The 15912-nt window shown below is 45.2% G+C and overlaps 1 protein-coding gene across 1 annotated transcript in view; it reads left to right on the top strand.

Moving 5' to 3' along the window:
- Positions 1 to 15912, top strand: part of GRM4 (glutamate metabotropic receptor 4) — a 1245640-nt gene that overhangs the window by 1031092 nt on the left and 198636 nt on the right. Inside the window, exon 9 of the mRNA XM_086923193.1 lies at positions 11521 to 12459. Coding sequence (XP_086779319.1) covers positions 11521 to 12459 — 939 coding nt within the window. The remainder of the gene's footprint in view (positions 1 to 11520; positions 12460 to 15912) is intronic.

Here is a 15912-nt window from a genome sequence, read left to right as displayed (position 1 = left end):
ATGCATAATGTTACATATTTTAGATATGCACTTTCGAAAAAAGTTCCCTTCTGTTGCCTCTGTTGTTTTCTGCTGTTTGGGGTGTTGGGTTTACGTCATTCTGTGACAGGACCAATATAGGATGAGTTTATAGGTTCTCTGCACCCTTTGATTTGAAGGGGTTCTATACTGTATCATAGAGGCAGTATTAGATGGTTCTTAAAGACCGGTCTAATGGGGGCATTAGTCTAGACTGCATCACGGAGCTCCTCTGAGATGTGTTTGTAAGGAGTGCATGCCTAGAGACATTTGATATACCAGGTATAACATAGTTCTGTAAGATCCCCTCACTGTGCTTTGGGGGGAAGGATGGTTCTGTAAGAAAAGCGGTCTATGGCTAACGGGTAATTCATTTTTATGTTGTGCCACAGAGCTCCCCTTGGGTTTTTCTGTAAGGTCTGAGTGTCTGGTGTTATGTGTGGAGGTTTACATCCTGTGTCCAGTGCTGTGTGGGGAGGTTTACATCCTGTCTCACAGAGGTGGTGTTGGATGTTTGCAAGGGCTGCAGGCCCCGTGTTGTCTGGGGCGGCAGCATGGTTTTGACATGGCTCTTCGGGAAGACAGAAGGGTCTTCCTTTAATGTAACAGAATGTTCCGAGCTGGGTGTTCGAAGTCTTTGCAGTCAAGGGCTACACCTCCCTTAATGCCGGTTCTTCTGCCTGCCATTTGTCCCTCTGCCCGAGATGGCTCTGTAAGTGGATAATACCAGCCCATGTCCTTTACAGTATCCGTTCCTCCCATTGTTGTTGTAATCAAAAGTCTATTACAGCCTCGCTGGCATTTCACTGTGATCTACAGGTGGCATCTCCTTGGTGACAGAGTGCTGTGGTCCCAAGCCCAGCTCTCCCGTGATGCTGCTCTGCTATTCTTAGCGCTTTCTCATGTTTTTGCCTCGTTTTACTGCTCTCTCCGTCCTATCCCCCATATTTTCGGAGTGATTTCTCCTGCTTTTACCTCGTTTTTTTTATTGCTTTCTCCTTTCTTTCCCCCTGTATTTCTGAGAGCTTTCTCCTTCTTTTCCCTCTTTTTTCACTGTTTCTCCTTGTTTTTTTATCATTCGGTGCTCCCACCTGTCCCCCGTTTTCAGCCTAGACCTGCCCCTCCCTCCTCCCAGGACCTACTTAAAGTAGGTAACAGCGTGGCTGTGCAGCGGATGTGCACAGTGGGCCTCCTGCCGGCGCACCAAAGCAAAACCCGCCACACCTGTTCATGCCTGAACTGCACCCAACTCCAGGAACCCTGGTTCTTTCATCCAGCGCAGCCACTCTGCCACCGACCTCCGAGCCTTGGATCCTGGGCACATTGACAGTAATAACTACTGCTGCACATCTCCACGCCCCATCAGGGGACTGTTCCCCTGCCAACCCTGCCACTTCACCTGCAAAACTGAAGCAACCAACAGCCCTAGGGTCCCCACAAACACAACTGTGCCCACCACTCCGGCCGAGATCACCACAAACCAGCTCCAGTTCATTCTACTCAAGTCACGATCGCCCAGCAATCACTCCACAGATATCTGAGGCACGATCTCATCCCTCGCCCGAGTGTCATCTTTCTCTCAGAGAACTGGCTCATTATTGCCTCCACACCAGACATCACCATCGCCTCACCCTAAGGCTAGAAGATAGCACACCAGGACCGAATCAACAAACATGCAGGTGGAATTGCCATCATCTACAAGGACACCATCCGCTGCACAACCTCCTCAGATGACCCAACCCCGATAACGAAGCATCTTAATTTCCAACTTCACGCATACGGAAAAAGCACCATCGGAGGCACACTAGCATACTGACTACTGTTACCATGCCCCAGCTTCTGCAACACCATCCCTGACATCGTCACCCCGATCTCCATTGTCTCTGAGCAGTTCATCTTTCTAAGAGACCTTAGCTTCCACCTCGATGACCCCGCTAACACCAACACAACTGACCTCCTGGAAAGCATGAGCAACAACGGCCTCCAACAACTTGTCCCGGACTCCACCCAAATCACAAGACACATGCTCGACCCGATATTTACGTCCAGCAACAGAGTCAAGCACAACCACATATCACCTAGATCGACCACTACAGCGTCCACTTCAGCATCTCAGGAACTGCCAACACAGGCTCCACAGCCCCCATGTCCACATGCAGAAAACAGAAAAAGATATCAGAAGATTAGTGGAGCACTATTCTCATCTCCCACCTCCCAGACACATCACTGACCAAGAGCAGGCTGCTAAGAACTTCTGCAAACACAAGAAGAAAATGGACGGAGCGCTGACACTTTTCAGACACTCACCCCCAGTCACAAATCTGGGTTGAATCCATCATCATTCATTAGCTCACTTCACCACCTCAGTTCAAACCCAGCTATATGCAAATCAGTCTTGACCCTGTGCCTCATGGAAACAGTCCAGCCCGAACTGCCAAGCCAAGTCTTCCCTGATATGGAAACAAACATGCTGGGACCGGGTTCTGAATAACACCCTTCACCAGCCAGGCTAGCTTGAATCCAGTGGCAAAGTGAGCAAGGGACCCATGTCTGGGCATACCCTGCCAACTTAGGGCGATCAAAGCAAACACAAAGAGATGATGGACAGATGATGGACAGAGCGCTGAAACTTTTCAGACACTCACCCCCAGTCACACATCTGGGTTGAATCCATCATCATTCTTTAGCTCACTTCGCCACCTCAGTTCAGATTCAGCTATATGCAAATTGGTCTTGACCCTGTGCCTCATGGGAACAGTCCAGACCGAACTGCCAAGCCAAGTCATCCCTGAACCGGAAACAAGCATCCTGGGACAGGTTTCTGGGTGACACCCTTCATCAGCCAGGCTAGCTTGAATCCAGGGCAAAGTGAGCAAGGGACCCATGTCTGGGCATACCCTGCCAACTTAGGGCGAACAAAGCAAACACAAGGAGATGATGGACGGAGCGCTGATACTTTTCAGACACTCACCAACCGACCACACACCTGCGATCCGCCTCCCTTTTCCTCGCAAACACCACCTGGGTCTACCGATCCAACAGTAGAGGACCCTCCTTCTCTCACCTGGTAACCAAAGCCTGGAATGACCTTCCCCTGCAACTCTAGAATGTCGATAGCTCTGGGAATTCAGAAAAGCACTCAAGACATTGTTGTTTGAATGAACAAGGCACCAAGAAGCAGCTAGCAACTCCAGCATTGTCAGACCCTCACATGATTTTACATGCTATATAAATCCTGATTGATTACTTGATTGACCTCTCAGAGAGGCTGGTTGTTTTCTCTCTGATTCACTCTTCTATGTACAGCTGTGTTCTTACAAAGGCCCTGGTCTCTCATTCACCACCTCCTCATGGTGACTAACTGGAATGGCTTTTATGGGAAAAGCACACATTTCATGGTGAAGCTCTGGGCAGGGCTACTGGAATTATGCAGCAGGTGAGGACTGAATTATGGGGTAGGGTTTGCTAGATTTTGCAGCAAGAAAAGGAGAATTATGCAGCGTAGGCAGCATATTTTGTTGTAGTATTACCTTATTATTTTGTCATTTTTAGACATGTTAACATTATTTGGGCAAAGGTTTTAATTAATTAGTATCACTCAAACACCCAACTACAACAATAAGCAATTGAATGATGGCCAGTCAACCTTTGTGAGCGGACTTTCACTGCACAGCAACAAGTGTTTCTGAGTTTTAAGTATTATTTGATCTCTTTAGGTTAGAAACCATTTTACTTGTTAAAACCTACAGATTCTGCAGTAGATGTTAGTTTATGTGGTAAGTGCGGAAAATCCATAAGTAGAATAATACAGCCACAAAATCACATAATTCCAAAGACCCTGGCTCTGGGATGGGCCCTGTACCTCCCTTATTCCTCATCAGCTTCTATGCTCTTACCTAGGCAGCTTCAGTAAAACCCCCTGCATTTTACAATAGTGGGGTGGTGGGCCTTCAGGTTTTGAGTTGTAGTTGTTTAACAAGGGAGGTGGAACAGGTCTGGCTTTGTAGACTATGAGGCAAACGGAAAGTTTCAGCACACACCAGTTCATCCAAACAAAGATTTTGAAGGTCCTGGCCTATCTAGAACTAAATCACCATGTCCCACAAACCTCTCCATGTAACATAGTTTGAGCCTTGGAGGCTTTGTTTTAACTCTCTGCTGTAATTTCTATAGGAAAATCATAAAATGTATTCTACAAGGTAGTAGTTTTGGATGAACCAAAGAGGCACAGTTCATCTCATTAGGTCTCACATAAGACAGTGAGTGCTAGTTTTACTTTATAGTGGGTTTAGAGGTCACCTATTGGTTACCATTGGTTTACTTCACTGTCACTGTCACTTCATTTCTTCTTACTGGTCAGCTTCTATAGGCTTTCCTTCCTCTTCCTGTGCTTGTCCCTCCCATAGAGCATAGACACATTACTATGTCCTTTCAATGCTCACTTTTTCAGGCACTTCTGTTCTTTTTGTTGAAGCACTCTACAAGAGTTAGTGTGTGTGTTTTCTAACTATTTCCCTCATGGACTTCCCTGTGTCCCTCCTCGATTTTATCCTGCCCACTCATCATTTTCCTTGTGATACCCGAGCCCCTCCCGCCAACCCTCTATTGACTACAGCCCCTCCGGCCCACATTTTGTGGTCCATGTGCTTTATCTGTTTCATTCCCCAGTCGCAGGCCCCAACCGCCTTTGTGCATGTGCTTAACACAGCCGGTTTTGTCAAACCATCTAGTTTGAGTGCTTGCTTCAACCTCTTCTGCTCATCCTCGATTCTCTCTGTGCTTGAAACACCCCTCCCACCCTCCCTCAATTGTCCATGTGTTCCTCTTGCCCATCATCTATAGTTTGAGTGCCTTCTTCAGCCTCTCCTGCTCTTCCTTGATTGTCCGTGTGCTTGACACATCACTCCACTCCTGCCCACCCCCAATTGTCCATGTGTTCCTTATCCTCTCTTGCCTTTCCTCACCCTACCAGTGTGCTTCTTTCACTCTCCCACTTCTTATAATTTTTTTCAAGAAAGGGGACGTGATTGGGAGTTCGAGGCAATACGGAAGGTGGAAGACAAGGATGTAGGTGGGGGACAGTGCAGGCAAGGGGTGATGGGAAGCACACAGAAGAAAATAATAATAAAAACAGGCGATATGACACGGCCAGGGTAAATGCCCTTTTAAACAAAAATAAGCATGTAAGTTTTGGCCATATCATACCACTTTTTAAAAATGTGTTTGCCCATGCTGTTCAGTAGCTATGCAGGACTAGAAATCATTTCCAAAGCCAGCATCTCAAATAGGTGAGACCTATTGGCTTTGCCCCTGCTTGTTTGTAAGAAGAGCCTACCAGGCAGTAAATACATTACTGAGGCTTACATCACACCAATTGCTTATCATTCTTTGCCATTATTATCACTCTCATTTGCTTATTTATTATTTGATGTAAAAAAGAACAATTGATGGACAGAATGCTGAACAATGTCAAACAGTCACCCCAGTACAGTTATCTGGGTCTAAATCCATAATTTCTTTGCTTCCCATACCATTCCAGTTTAAACCCAGCCATATACAAATCTGTCTTGACCCTGTACCCCATGGGAACAGTCCTGCCTGAACTCCTCCCTGGAACGGAAACAAGCATCCTGGGACCGGTTTCAGGATATCACCCCTCATCAACCAGGCTAGCTTGACAAAGGGGGCATGGGGAGAACAGGATGGGATGGGCATACCCATCCCACTCGGTGTGACAAATGCAAAACGAACAATAGATGGACAGAATGCTGAACAATGTCAAACATTCTCCCCAGACAGAGATCTGTACCAAACTGGGGTGGTGTTGTGAGCAAAAGAATGATGGATTAAACCCAGATACTTGTGACGGGGGTAAATGTTTGCATTGTTCAGCAATCCGTCCATCAATTGTTTCTTTTGCATTTGTCAGTGGGACAGGTATGCCCAGAAGTGGGTCCCGTGCTCAATGTACCACCGGTTTCAAGCTAGCCTGGCTGATGTGGGGCGATGCCTCGAAACTGGTCCCAAGATGATTGTTTCCAGTCTAGGGAGGATCTGGTGTGGCAGTTCGGACTGGACTGTTCCCATAAGGAACAGGGTCAAGACTGATTTGCATATGGCTGGGTCCAAACTGAGGTGGCGTTGTGAGCAAAAGAATGATGGATTAAACCCAGATCCTTGTGACAGGGGGTAAATGTTTGCATTGTTCAGTATTCCGTCCAACATCTATCATTTTGCTTATTATTTGATGGCTGCCCTTGTGAATTCTGTGGTTGTCTGACCTCTGGAGCATAACCTTTTCACCATCCTCTTGACTGCCTGTATATTGTCCTTCATTGCTCACTTTAGGGAAATACTGTTTTCTTTTTGGTTTAGTGCTCCATCAGAGTGCATGTCTTTTTCCATGTCTCTTCCCGATGTGTTTCTCTCCTTCCTGCTCACACAAAGTATCCTTCCCAGTGCTCTGTGTCTAAGCTCTCGATCCCGGGCTGCTCGCTCTCTGTTCTGTGGACCTCTCCCCTGATCTCCATGGTGCGGTCTCGCTTGACTGTTTCTCTCCTGCGTCCGTCCTATGTTGCTCTCTCCCTCATGCCCCTGCCCAATCTCTATTGCTTTCCTCCAATCCGACCCTGCACTCACTCCTCCATTGCCCCCACCTTTTCAGTTCTGTTTTTAAAATACACTTTTTAAATGTATATTTGTTTGAGGTCCAGGCGGCATGTAACTGCTAGCCCTCCAAAAAAGTACTTTCTGGCATTTACAATCTACTTTTTTTATTGGCTGATCGTAGGTTAGTCAATAAATAATAAAAGAAAAAGGCATGTGCTTCATTCTCTAAGTGTGTCTCATCCAGAGGTGCGAGCCTACAGATTGACATGACCCCCAACAACGGCCGCGTCATTGCACCTTTTATTTTTTTTCTAATGCTGAACAGAACCGGCCAAAGGTATTGCTTTTCATCTGTGCTGCTCACTATCCCCAACAGCGAGACCTACTGGAATGGCAAATGCTTGTTAAGTTTGACCTTAATGCATACGTTTCCACCTAGGGGGAAAGGAAAAACGCTTCTGCCTGTACTGTAAGTAGAATCAAGCACTGGGAAAGCCAATAGGTCTTGCATTTTAGAAGTATTGACTTTGTCTATGCTGGTTGCCAAAGCTGTGCAACATTGGCAAGAACAGTTTTTTGCTAATATTGTGCAGCTCTGGGCAAAAAAACAAAAAAGGCACAATGATGCATCATAACAGAAGTGCACAAAGGGACATTTTTTACATTTACCAATCCAGGATGGATTAGTAATAAAAAATGTTTTTATTTACTTAGCACGAAAGTGCCTTTCTTTAAGGTGGAGGAGACGGCAGCAGTTAGTCATTTTATTGAACAGTCACATAACATTTATGGCCCGATGTAGGTAATTCCTATTTACCTACTCTTAAATACCGAATCATACCGATTCGGTATTTAAGAGTAGGTAAATAGGAAGGGGGCAGATGTAGGTAATTCTTATTTTAGAATTACCGAATCTGTAAGATTCAGTATTTACCAATTCCGTAAATACCGAATGGGTATTTCCTATTGATTACTATGGCCCTTGAAGCCCATAGGAATCAATGGGAAATACTGATTCGGTATTTACCGAATCGGTAAATATCGAATCCTGCAAGGGTGAACGGGGTGTCACTTTGACACTCTGTAGCACCCCAATTCCAGGCTTGTGTGCCATGTGGCACACATACATGCCCTAAGGGCATGTCTGTGTGTCACATGGCACAGGTGTGCATGCACAGATGTGCATGTACACCTGAATTCGGTCTTTTACCACCCAATTGTATTGGGTGATAAAATACCGAATTCTGAAGGCCTGTAGCACTGTAAACAGTGCTACCTACATCTGGGATTTCCCGAATCGGTAAAATTACCGATTCGGTATTTTACAGAATCGGTAAATTAACCGATTCGGTAAATTTACCGATTCTGTAAAATAATGGCCCCTACATCTCAATCACCAAATACCGGTCGGTAACGGCTGAATTTGTCCGTTACCGACCGGTATTTGGTGACCTACATCAGGCCCTTAGAGCCTTATTTTGATTTGGCAGTCTTCGGAGCGGGGCAGCCACGCCGCAGCCCCACTCCGAGAATGCCAAAGTCAAAATAGCCGGTCCACCGTAGTCGTAATAAGGCCTTTAGCCGTGAAGGCATTGATTTCTGCCTCGTGTGTTACTTTTCCCCATTTTTTTCCACCAGACTATATTTGTTGTTTTATCCCCTAACCCACGCCGCTCCACAGGTACTGCTACCTTGCCTTGCAAAAATGTTTTAAAGATATTTTAAAAAAGAACCGCAGGTTGTGGTGATTGGAGGAGCAGGCGGGCGAGCATTTTGAGGGACGTGGATGAGGGGGTAAAATGAAAATAAAGTCTGGTGAAAAAGCATGGGAAACTCACTAGGAGAGAGCAACATGCTGTGCCGAGGCGATGGAGATTTGCAGATCAAAAAAGCATTTGAGAGCGAGCAGCACATGAGGGAGAGACACACAGAGCATGGGGGAGGATACTTGGTTGGGTGCACCCAAAGCACATAAAGAACAGAGCCGGAAAATACATGCACTCTCAGAGAGTGCTTAACCAAAAAGAAAAAAAGTAGGTCCCTAAAAGACAGCCGTGATCAAACACGTCAGCCAATCTAAAACATTGTGAAGAGGAGGTACTTCAGGTGAGGGACAAACACAAGAAGAGTAAGTCAAGCCACTGAATAAGAAGCAAACAAAGGAGAGTTGCAATAAAGCCAACCAACAGAAGCTCTGAGCAGGCTGTAAGGCCAGTGTAAGTAACTGGTAAGCCCACAATGCGTGTTTGCAGCATGACAGCTTGAGCTGTCTGGTAGGCACAACTTTAAAACGAATCCCATCTGTTTTTACTTGAAGAATATCTGTTAGTAAAACTGATTGAAAGACAGAAAAAGCACTGGTTCACAATGGCTGCGTATTGTGAAATCAATTAGAGTGAGACAAATTAGATTCTCGGATTTCCATTACAATTTAATGAAAAGAAAGGAAATGAAAAGAAAATGGAAATGAAAATGAAAAGAAAGGAGAAGATTCACCCAGCTCCAGTCATGAGGCTGAGACTGTAACAGTAACATACACCATAGACATTGAGAGTAACATAAACCCATTGAGCCATGCTATCGAAACCCACCTGTTGTTCATAATAGTTAGATTGTGTTTGATGAGCTGCTTTTATCGAAAACTGGAGAAAATGCGTATGTTAACCCATGTAAACCCACGTAAATTGTTCTGGTAGCATTCCAGTCCATCATTTTAGTTTGTCTGTGTTATTTAAAAAGGACACTCATATTGTGCACATCAGTCTTAACCATGCTCCAAAAGAGAACGTCATCCCAAGCTCTCTGGCTGCATCCCCTCTAAAGAAGCACTGTAAAAGAAAAGGCCTAGATTTACTATTATCTTAAATGATGCCTGAAGTTTTTAACGTATAGTGAGCTACACTACTTTGGAATACCAAAGCCTCACCCTTGTGAAAAGGACCACTCTACGTCACTGGAAAAGAAAAGGTTGACGTTGTATTGGGGACTGGGTGAGGGCTGTGACGTCACACGCCTCCTGGAATGGGGGCACTGCGCACACTGAAAGAAAATGAGCTCAACTTTTTGAAAAACTGAAACTTGAAAACATGTTCTGAATGTATCTGTGAATGTAGCATGTTAGTGCTAGAGGGTGCTTTTTATTTGTGCCTGTACTGTTTTTGATGGGTTTTCATTGCTATCATCCCTCAAGTGTTATTATTAATTGTGCTTCAATATGCTCTTAAGGACCCGTGAATTTTGAGGTTTTTGCATAATTAAATTCTGTAAAATTTGTAAAGTTAAGGGTGATTAAGGACGTCTTACCACAAAGTGAATATCAATAACACCTATAATAGTTTATTATGAATTCATATTTGAAATACTCCGTTGGTGTAATTAACATGACAGTTACTAAAATGTGTAAAATGTGGGGCAAAATCTAAGTCAAAAAAAATGTAAGGATGTGCCATCCAGAGAAATTCCCAGTGGATAAGAAGGGCAGGCTCTAGCTTTTACATCCGCCATGTGTCATCATGCGCACCCTCCAAGAAAGCAGCCAGGTGATGCCGGGGGTGTGACAGTGGGCCCAGGAGGCAGTAGTCCTTACAAAGCAGAGCCCATCTTCTCTGACAGATCAGGTTTAGAGACTAAAACTGAACCTGTCCTTCCTCCCCGGCCATGGTTTGAATCCGTAGATGAGCCTCTCCATTAAATTGAAGGCTAGTGAGGGTTCTCCTCCAAAGGGTAAAGTGAGGACCTTTTGGCAGCCCATGCACAGAGCAAAGACTGAGCGCTTCCTTCATGTTGAGGGATGCGGATCATAGTTTCCACACAGGGTGAGAACTAGCTCTTACTCCCTCAGACCTGGACAGAGATCTACAGCTCATTCCCCTGGCCCAGTATTTGTTGACGGCAGAGGGTGCGGATCCGTCTCCCTGGCTCAGGGTCAAAGCCTTGGGCTGGTATTGAAAGGCTCTGTGAGTCTCCCCTTAGGAGGAGTGTCTCATTTGAGGCACAGAAGTGAGTGGCCTTTTTTAAGGGTATCTGGGTGTCCATTGATGTACTACTGCATGGGATAATTGCTTACCATATAGTCCTTCTTGGCTCAGCTGACATCCTCTGCTGGAGCCTTGCTTGTAATGAACTCCCATGACCGCTCATTTCTCCTAAAGCAGAGTTGAGTGTGTTTGATGGAGCATCGGGTGCTAAGTCACAAGTGCCAGGGCTTGGCTGAGACGCTGTAATGGATTCTTGAATGTGTTGGAAGTCCATGATCTCGTGCTCCTTCTAAGGGACTGCTGAGATTTTTATAATTGATGCTTGCATGTGATGCACATGAATAAATGGTGTTGCTTGTAGAGAATGGAACTCCATTTATGGAGTAATGAGTGCTATGGGCACCAGCAAACATGAATCGGAGCCTGACAGAGATGTTTGGGTGGAGATTTGCATGTGGGGGAGACCACGGGTCTTATTTCTCTTGTGGGACATGGATAAGATATTTTAATGGAGCGTTGACTGTGATGGCTGCTAATGACAATCTGCTAAGCACTGACTGATATGCTTTAATAAGGTCTTGTATCTAATAGGACCACATGATTATGTTGTCCTTCATCCTTTGATGGACCGCTGAACGTGGTGAGTTCCCAAGTGCACATGGATGCCCTAGGACATGGCCCGGGTCACACAATCAAGCACTAAGAGAGTGTGTACGAGGGGGTAATTTTTGTGCTAACGATGGAGTATTGTCCATTCATTGGTTGGTTAATGAGGCAGATAGAAATCCAATTAGAAAACACCAAACCAAGAACTTCCTATTGAACAGCTGCATGGTCAGAAACCTCTTTAATGATCTTCACTTTTTTTTTAGTGTTTGTTACTGTTCCTTCTCTCATTTCTGCTTTTTTTCCCTAGCTTGACCGTATGAGCTGGCCTGGAGGTGGTATGCGCCAGGTCCCCACTTCCATCTGCAGTCAGCCATGTCGACCTGGTGAGCGCAAAAAGTATGTTAAGGGAATGCCCTGCTGCTGGCACTGTGACCCGTGTATTGGCTACCAGTATCTGGCAGATCGCTACTCCTGCAAGGTGTGTTCCACTGGCATGCGCCCAAATGAGAACCACACTGCCTGCCTCTTCATTCCCATCGTCAAGCTGGAGTGGAGTTCGCCCTGGGCGGTGGTGCCAGTCTTCATTGCTATCATGGGGATCATTGCCACTCTCTTTGTTATAGTGACCTTCGTACGCTACAATGACACGCCCATCGTCAAAGCTTCGGGGCGGGAGCTGAGCTATGTGCTGCTCACCGGCATCTTCCTCTGCTATGCAACCACCTTCCTAATGATTGCAGAGCCGGACAAAGGGATCTGCTCCCTGCGGCGCATCTTCTTGGGCCTGGGCATGAGCATCAGCTACGCCGCCTTACTGACCAAAACCAACCGCATCTACCGCATCTTTGAGCAGGGCAAGAAGTCAGTGAGTGCCCCACGCTTCATCAGCCCTGCCTCTCAGCTGGTCATCACTTTCAGCCTTATCTCCTTACAACTCATGGGGGTCTGCATCTGGTTCATTGTGGATCCTTCCCACTCTGTTGTCATTTATGAGGATCAACGGACTGCGGACCCACGTTTTGCTCAGGGGGTCCTCAAGTGTGATATTTCTGACCTGTCCTTGATCTGTTTGCTGGGCTACAGTATGGTTCTCATGGTGACCTGCACTGTGTATGCCATCAAGACCCGTGGGGTCCCAGAAACCTTCAACGAGGCAAAGCCCATTGGCTTCACCATGTACACAACCTGCATTGTCTGGCTGGCCTTCATCCCCATTTTCTTTGGGACGTCTCAGTCAGCAGAGAAGGTAAGCACATCATTTTGTCTTTCCTTTCCTTGATTCTGTTGACGATTACTGATTCTGGAGAGAGCACATCTAATGATCTATCCTGTACCTCACAGGTCTCTTATGCCTTTTTGATGTATGCTTTAATCCTGCTCAGTTTTACTATGTTCAAGTTATAAATTATTGTTTTACTCGTCGAATTGCATTTTATTTCCCTGGCTGTATGTTGGCTTCTTCATGCACCGGGGCATCTGGCTTACTTGGTTGGCACATAAGCACTTTGTCAGTTCCCCCGCACAGAGTCAAAGTAATTAGGCTTTCGGATGACACAAGTTTATATGTGATTAAACACGGGCTACTTAGCAATCACTATCTGTAGCAGCAGCAACAACTCGCATTTGCCTGGTTTTTCCCTTGTCCATCAAGACGTGTGCCAGTTGTGCGGAGGGAAGTCAACCTTTAAAGCAGAGACTTAGATTGACGCCAGAGGTCTCCATTTTACGACTGTGGGTGGTCTAGTTCATAGAATTCTGCCTTCCTAGGCATGCTGAAGCCTATGTCAGGAATATCGCGGTGGAGGCAAGCCCGTCTGCGCCCATCTCTGCCTCTCGCACTTTAAAATAGTAAGAAATTGTCTCCTACATCTTATTCAAGTGTGGATCTCAGAAACATTAGAGAAGAAGCCACTCAAGCTCGTGTCTCCAGACTATTATTTTGCACTATGACATTACTTTTAGAACATGATGTCCCTCACACCTGTGAATATGTAACTTATTGTTCCTTCCCACTACCCATTAGAAAAAATGAAACCCTTTAAACAATAGCATCCACAGGAAGAGACCTTCTAATACAGACTATGCAACAGAGCGAATAACTCCCAACTCTGCTAGCTCACAGCTCCCTCAACTCACTCAGTTACTTGGTATCTACCTCAACGCATGCTCCATTCCAAAACATGCCCTGGAATTATGGGACCTTCTGGCTAACTTCAGCTTGGCTAAATTCAGATGTGCTTCCCTGGATCTCCATAGCATTTCCCAAGGACTACAGTCTAACCCGACTCTACAGACAATATAAAACCAGCGGGGACATGGCCCTTGCCTTGCGCAATACAGTGAAAATCACATTATTACATTCTTGATGACTGGGTCCAGATGATTATTATTTTTAAACTGGAAACACTTTCTAAAATAACTTGGAAAGGCACCTTAGTCAATTGTCCCTCTGGTTCCAAAAAATGTTTTGTACAAAGCTGATGGAGTACCTGCTGCCACACATTCTGGCTGCCGACAGTTTTATTCCAGTAGACAATACTAAACATCATGCGGAAGTTATCCAATTCAGACACAATACGCTTGCATTCTGACGTAGAATCTTTGGGCCTTCATGAAAGGTGACAGGCCCCTCACACACAGCCGCACACAGGCCAGACCTAATATTTACTAACTCAACTAAGGTAAGGGTAGCTTGCCCCACCCACTCCACAAAAAGGGACAGGCCACTCCTTTATTCATTTTTATGTTAATAGGGAGAAACGCTTGGACTCTATGGTAACAGCTCCAAGGCTGGCTAGACCATGGAGGAAGGTGGCACTCTTGTCACGCATGTCAGCCTTCTCCCCGCCTCCTTTGAGGGGCCATACATATCTAAATATGGCTTTGAATTACCTTGAACGAGCTTTAACTCACACACTAGATTCTATTGCCCACTCCAAAATTTAGCAATACTAAATCAAAGACACTAACCTCTCCATGGTTCTCAGACTCTCTAAAAAAGGAGAAAACAGCCTGCAGAAAGCTGGAACGAAAATGGAGAATCACAAAATCCACTGAGGATAAAACAAATGATTAAACTGCATTAGGAGTCTATCATAAAAATATTAAAGAAGCATGGAAGACTCACATATTAGATAGGATAAATAATTCGGCAAATTTGACTAAAGAACTGTTTCAAGTGAAACTTTCTAGGGTGCTTTCTCTCGACCTTTTGCATTTGTTGCCTGGTTTTCTGCTCATCTATGGCTGAGATTGGTGAGGTCCAGGTTGGCCGATTAGTGAAATCCTTCAGAATCTTTTATAGTTTTATAGAGTAACATTTGAGTTACATGCTCTTGGATTTTTGTTATATCCTTGGACAAGAGACGTACAGCTAATTCAAATCAGCTAATCATGTATACACCAATCACCAGTATGTATATGACAAGCACAGCACTTTGGCACTGAATGGTAGTGTCAAAAGTGCTCAAAGTTCTTAGTCTACTTAGTCTGTAAGCACCTTGTCTAAGGAGACGCCAAAAATCCTAGGGCATGTAACTCAAATGCTCCTCTATAAAACTATAAAAGATTCTGAAGGATTTCACTAATCTGTCAACCTGCACCTCACCAATCCCAGCCTCTCAGGCTCTCTGCGATGAGCTCGCAAATCATTTTGAAGAAAAGATATTTAAAATTTATAAGAACCTTCTTAAATGTTGGGGAGCCTTACATGCAGATCTTACCCAGCTCCTATCTTTCTACCTATCTGATACTTTGGGAAGCTTTTGATCATGGTTCCTGGATCATGTGCAGACTCTGATCTTCAGGATCAAGTCACGTTCTCCTGAGGATCCTGCACTGCCATATATTATGGCCACCCTGGCCCCAGCCCTACTCCCCACCATAAGAGACCTGTTCAATCTTTCTCTGAGCATGGAAACTATTCCAGTACACTGGAAGAGCTTGTTAGACCTATTATAATTAAAAAAAACACAGATCCACAACGGTTGGCAAGTTACAGACCAATATCGCTACTCCAATTTCTTGGAAAGTTTATGGAGACTCTAGAAAACCAACAGCTTCTATCCTTTCTGAAAACCTATTCTTTGTTAGACCCTTCCCAGTCAGGTCTCCGATTTACCTATTGCAATGAAACGGCACTAGTGGAGGTTCTGGATTCGATCAGACTTACTCTGGATGTAGGGTGCCCAGCTATGCTGGTTTTACTAGAGCTATGTACAGCTTTTGATACCATCTTGCATGTGACTCTAAGCCATAGATTGGGGAGATTGGTGTCGGGGGCAAAGCCCTAGAATGGCTGACTAGTTTTCTGATGGAACATACCCATTTGTTGCAGGTAGATCACTTAAACTCCAGAACTATGGCCTGTGACGGGGTGTTCCACAGGGCTCATCTGTAAGCCCAACCCTTTTAAACATATGTGTCCCCCCTGGCTAAAGTGATAAAATCACGTGGTATTGATGCAATCTCTTATGTGGATAACACACAATTTATCATCACTATGGGGTCAAACCCAGAGTCTACCAAACTAAGATTCAGGGAATGTACGGGAAAGATTGCCTCCTGGATGTCTTCTAACTCTTTTCAACTGAATGACAGTAAAACTGAGATTTACTTTCTGGGAAAGCGCACTCCCTTTGGTCCAGTAACTGGTGGCCCTCAGAATTGGGGCTGTTCCCTACCCCAAAAAAGTTAGTCA

Source organism: Lissotriton vulgaris, chromosome 5, assembly GCF_964263255.1.
Source record: "Lissotriton vulgaris chromosome 5, aLisVul1.2, whole genome shotgun sequence".
Classification (NCBI taxonomy): domain Eukaryota; kingdom Metazoa; phylum Chordata; class Amphibia; order Caudata; family Salamandridae; genus Lissotriton; species Lissotriton vulgaris.
The sequence above is the reverse complement of the archived record's forward strand: the minus strand, read 5'-3'. Positions and strand labels throughout refer to the sequence as shown.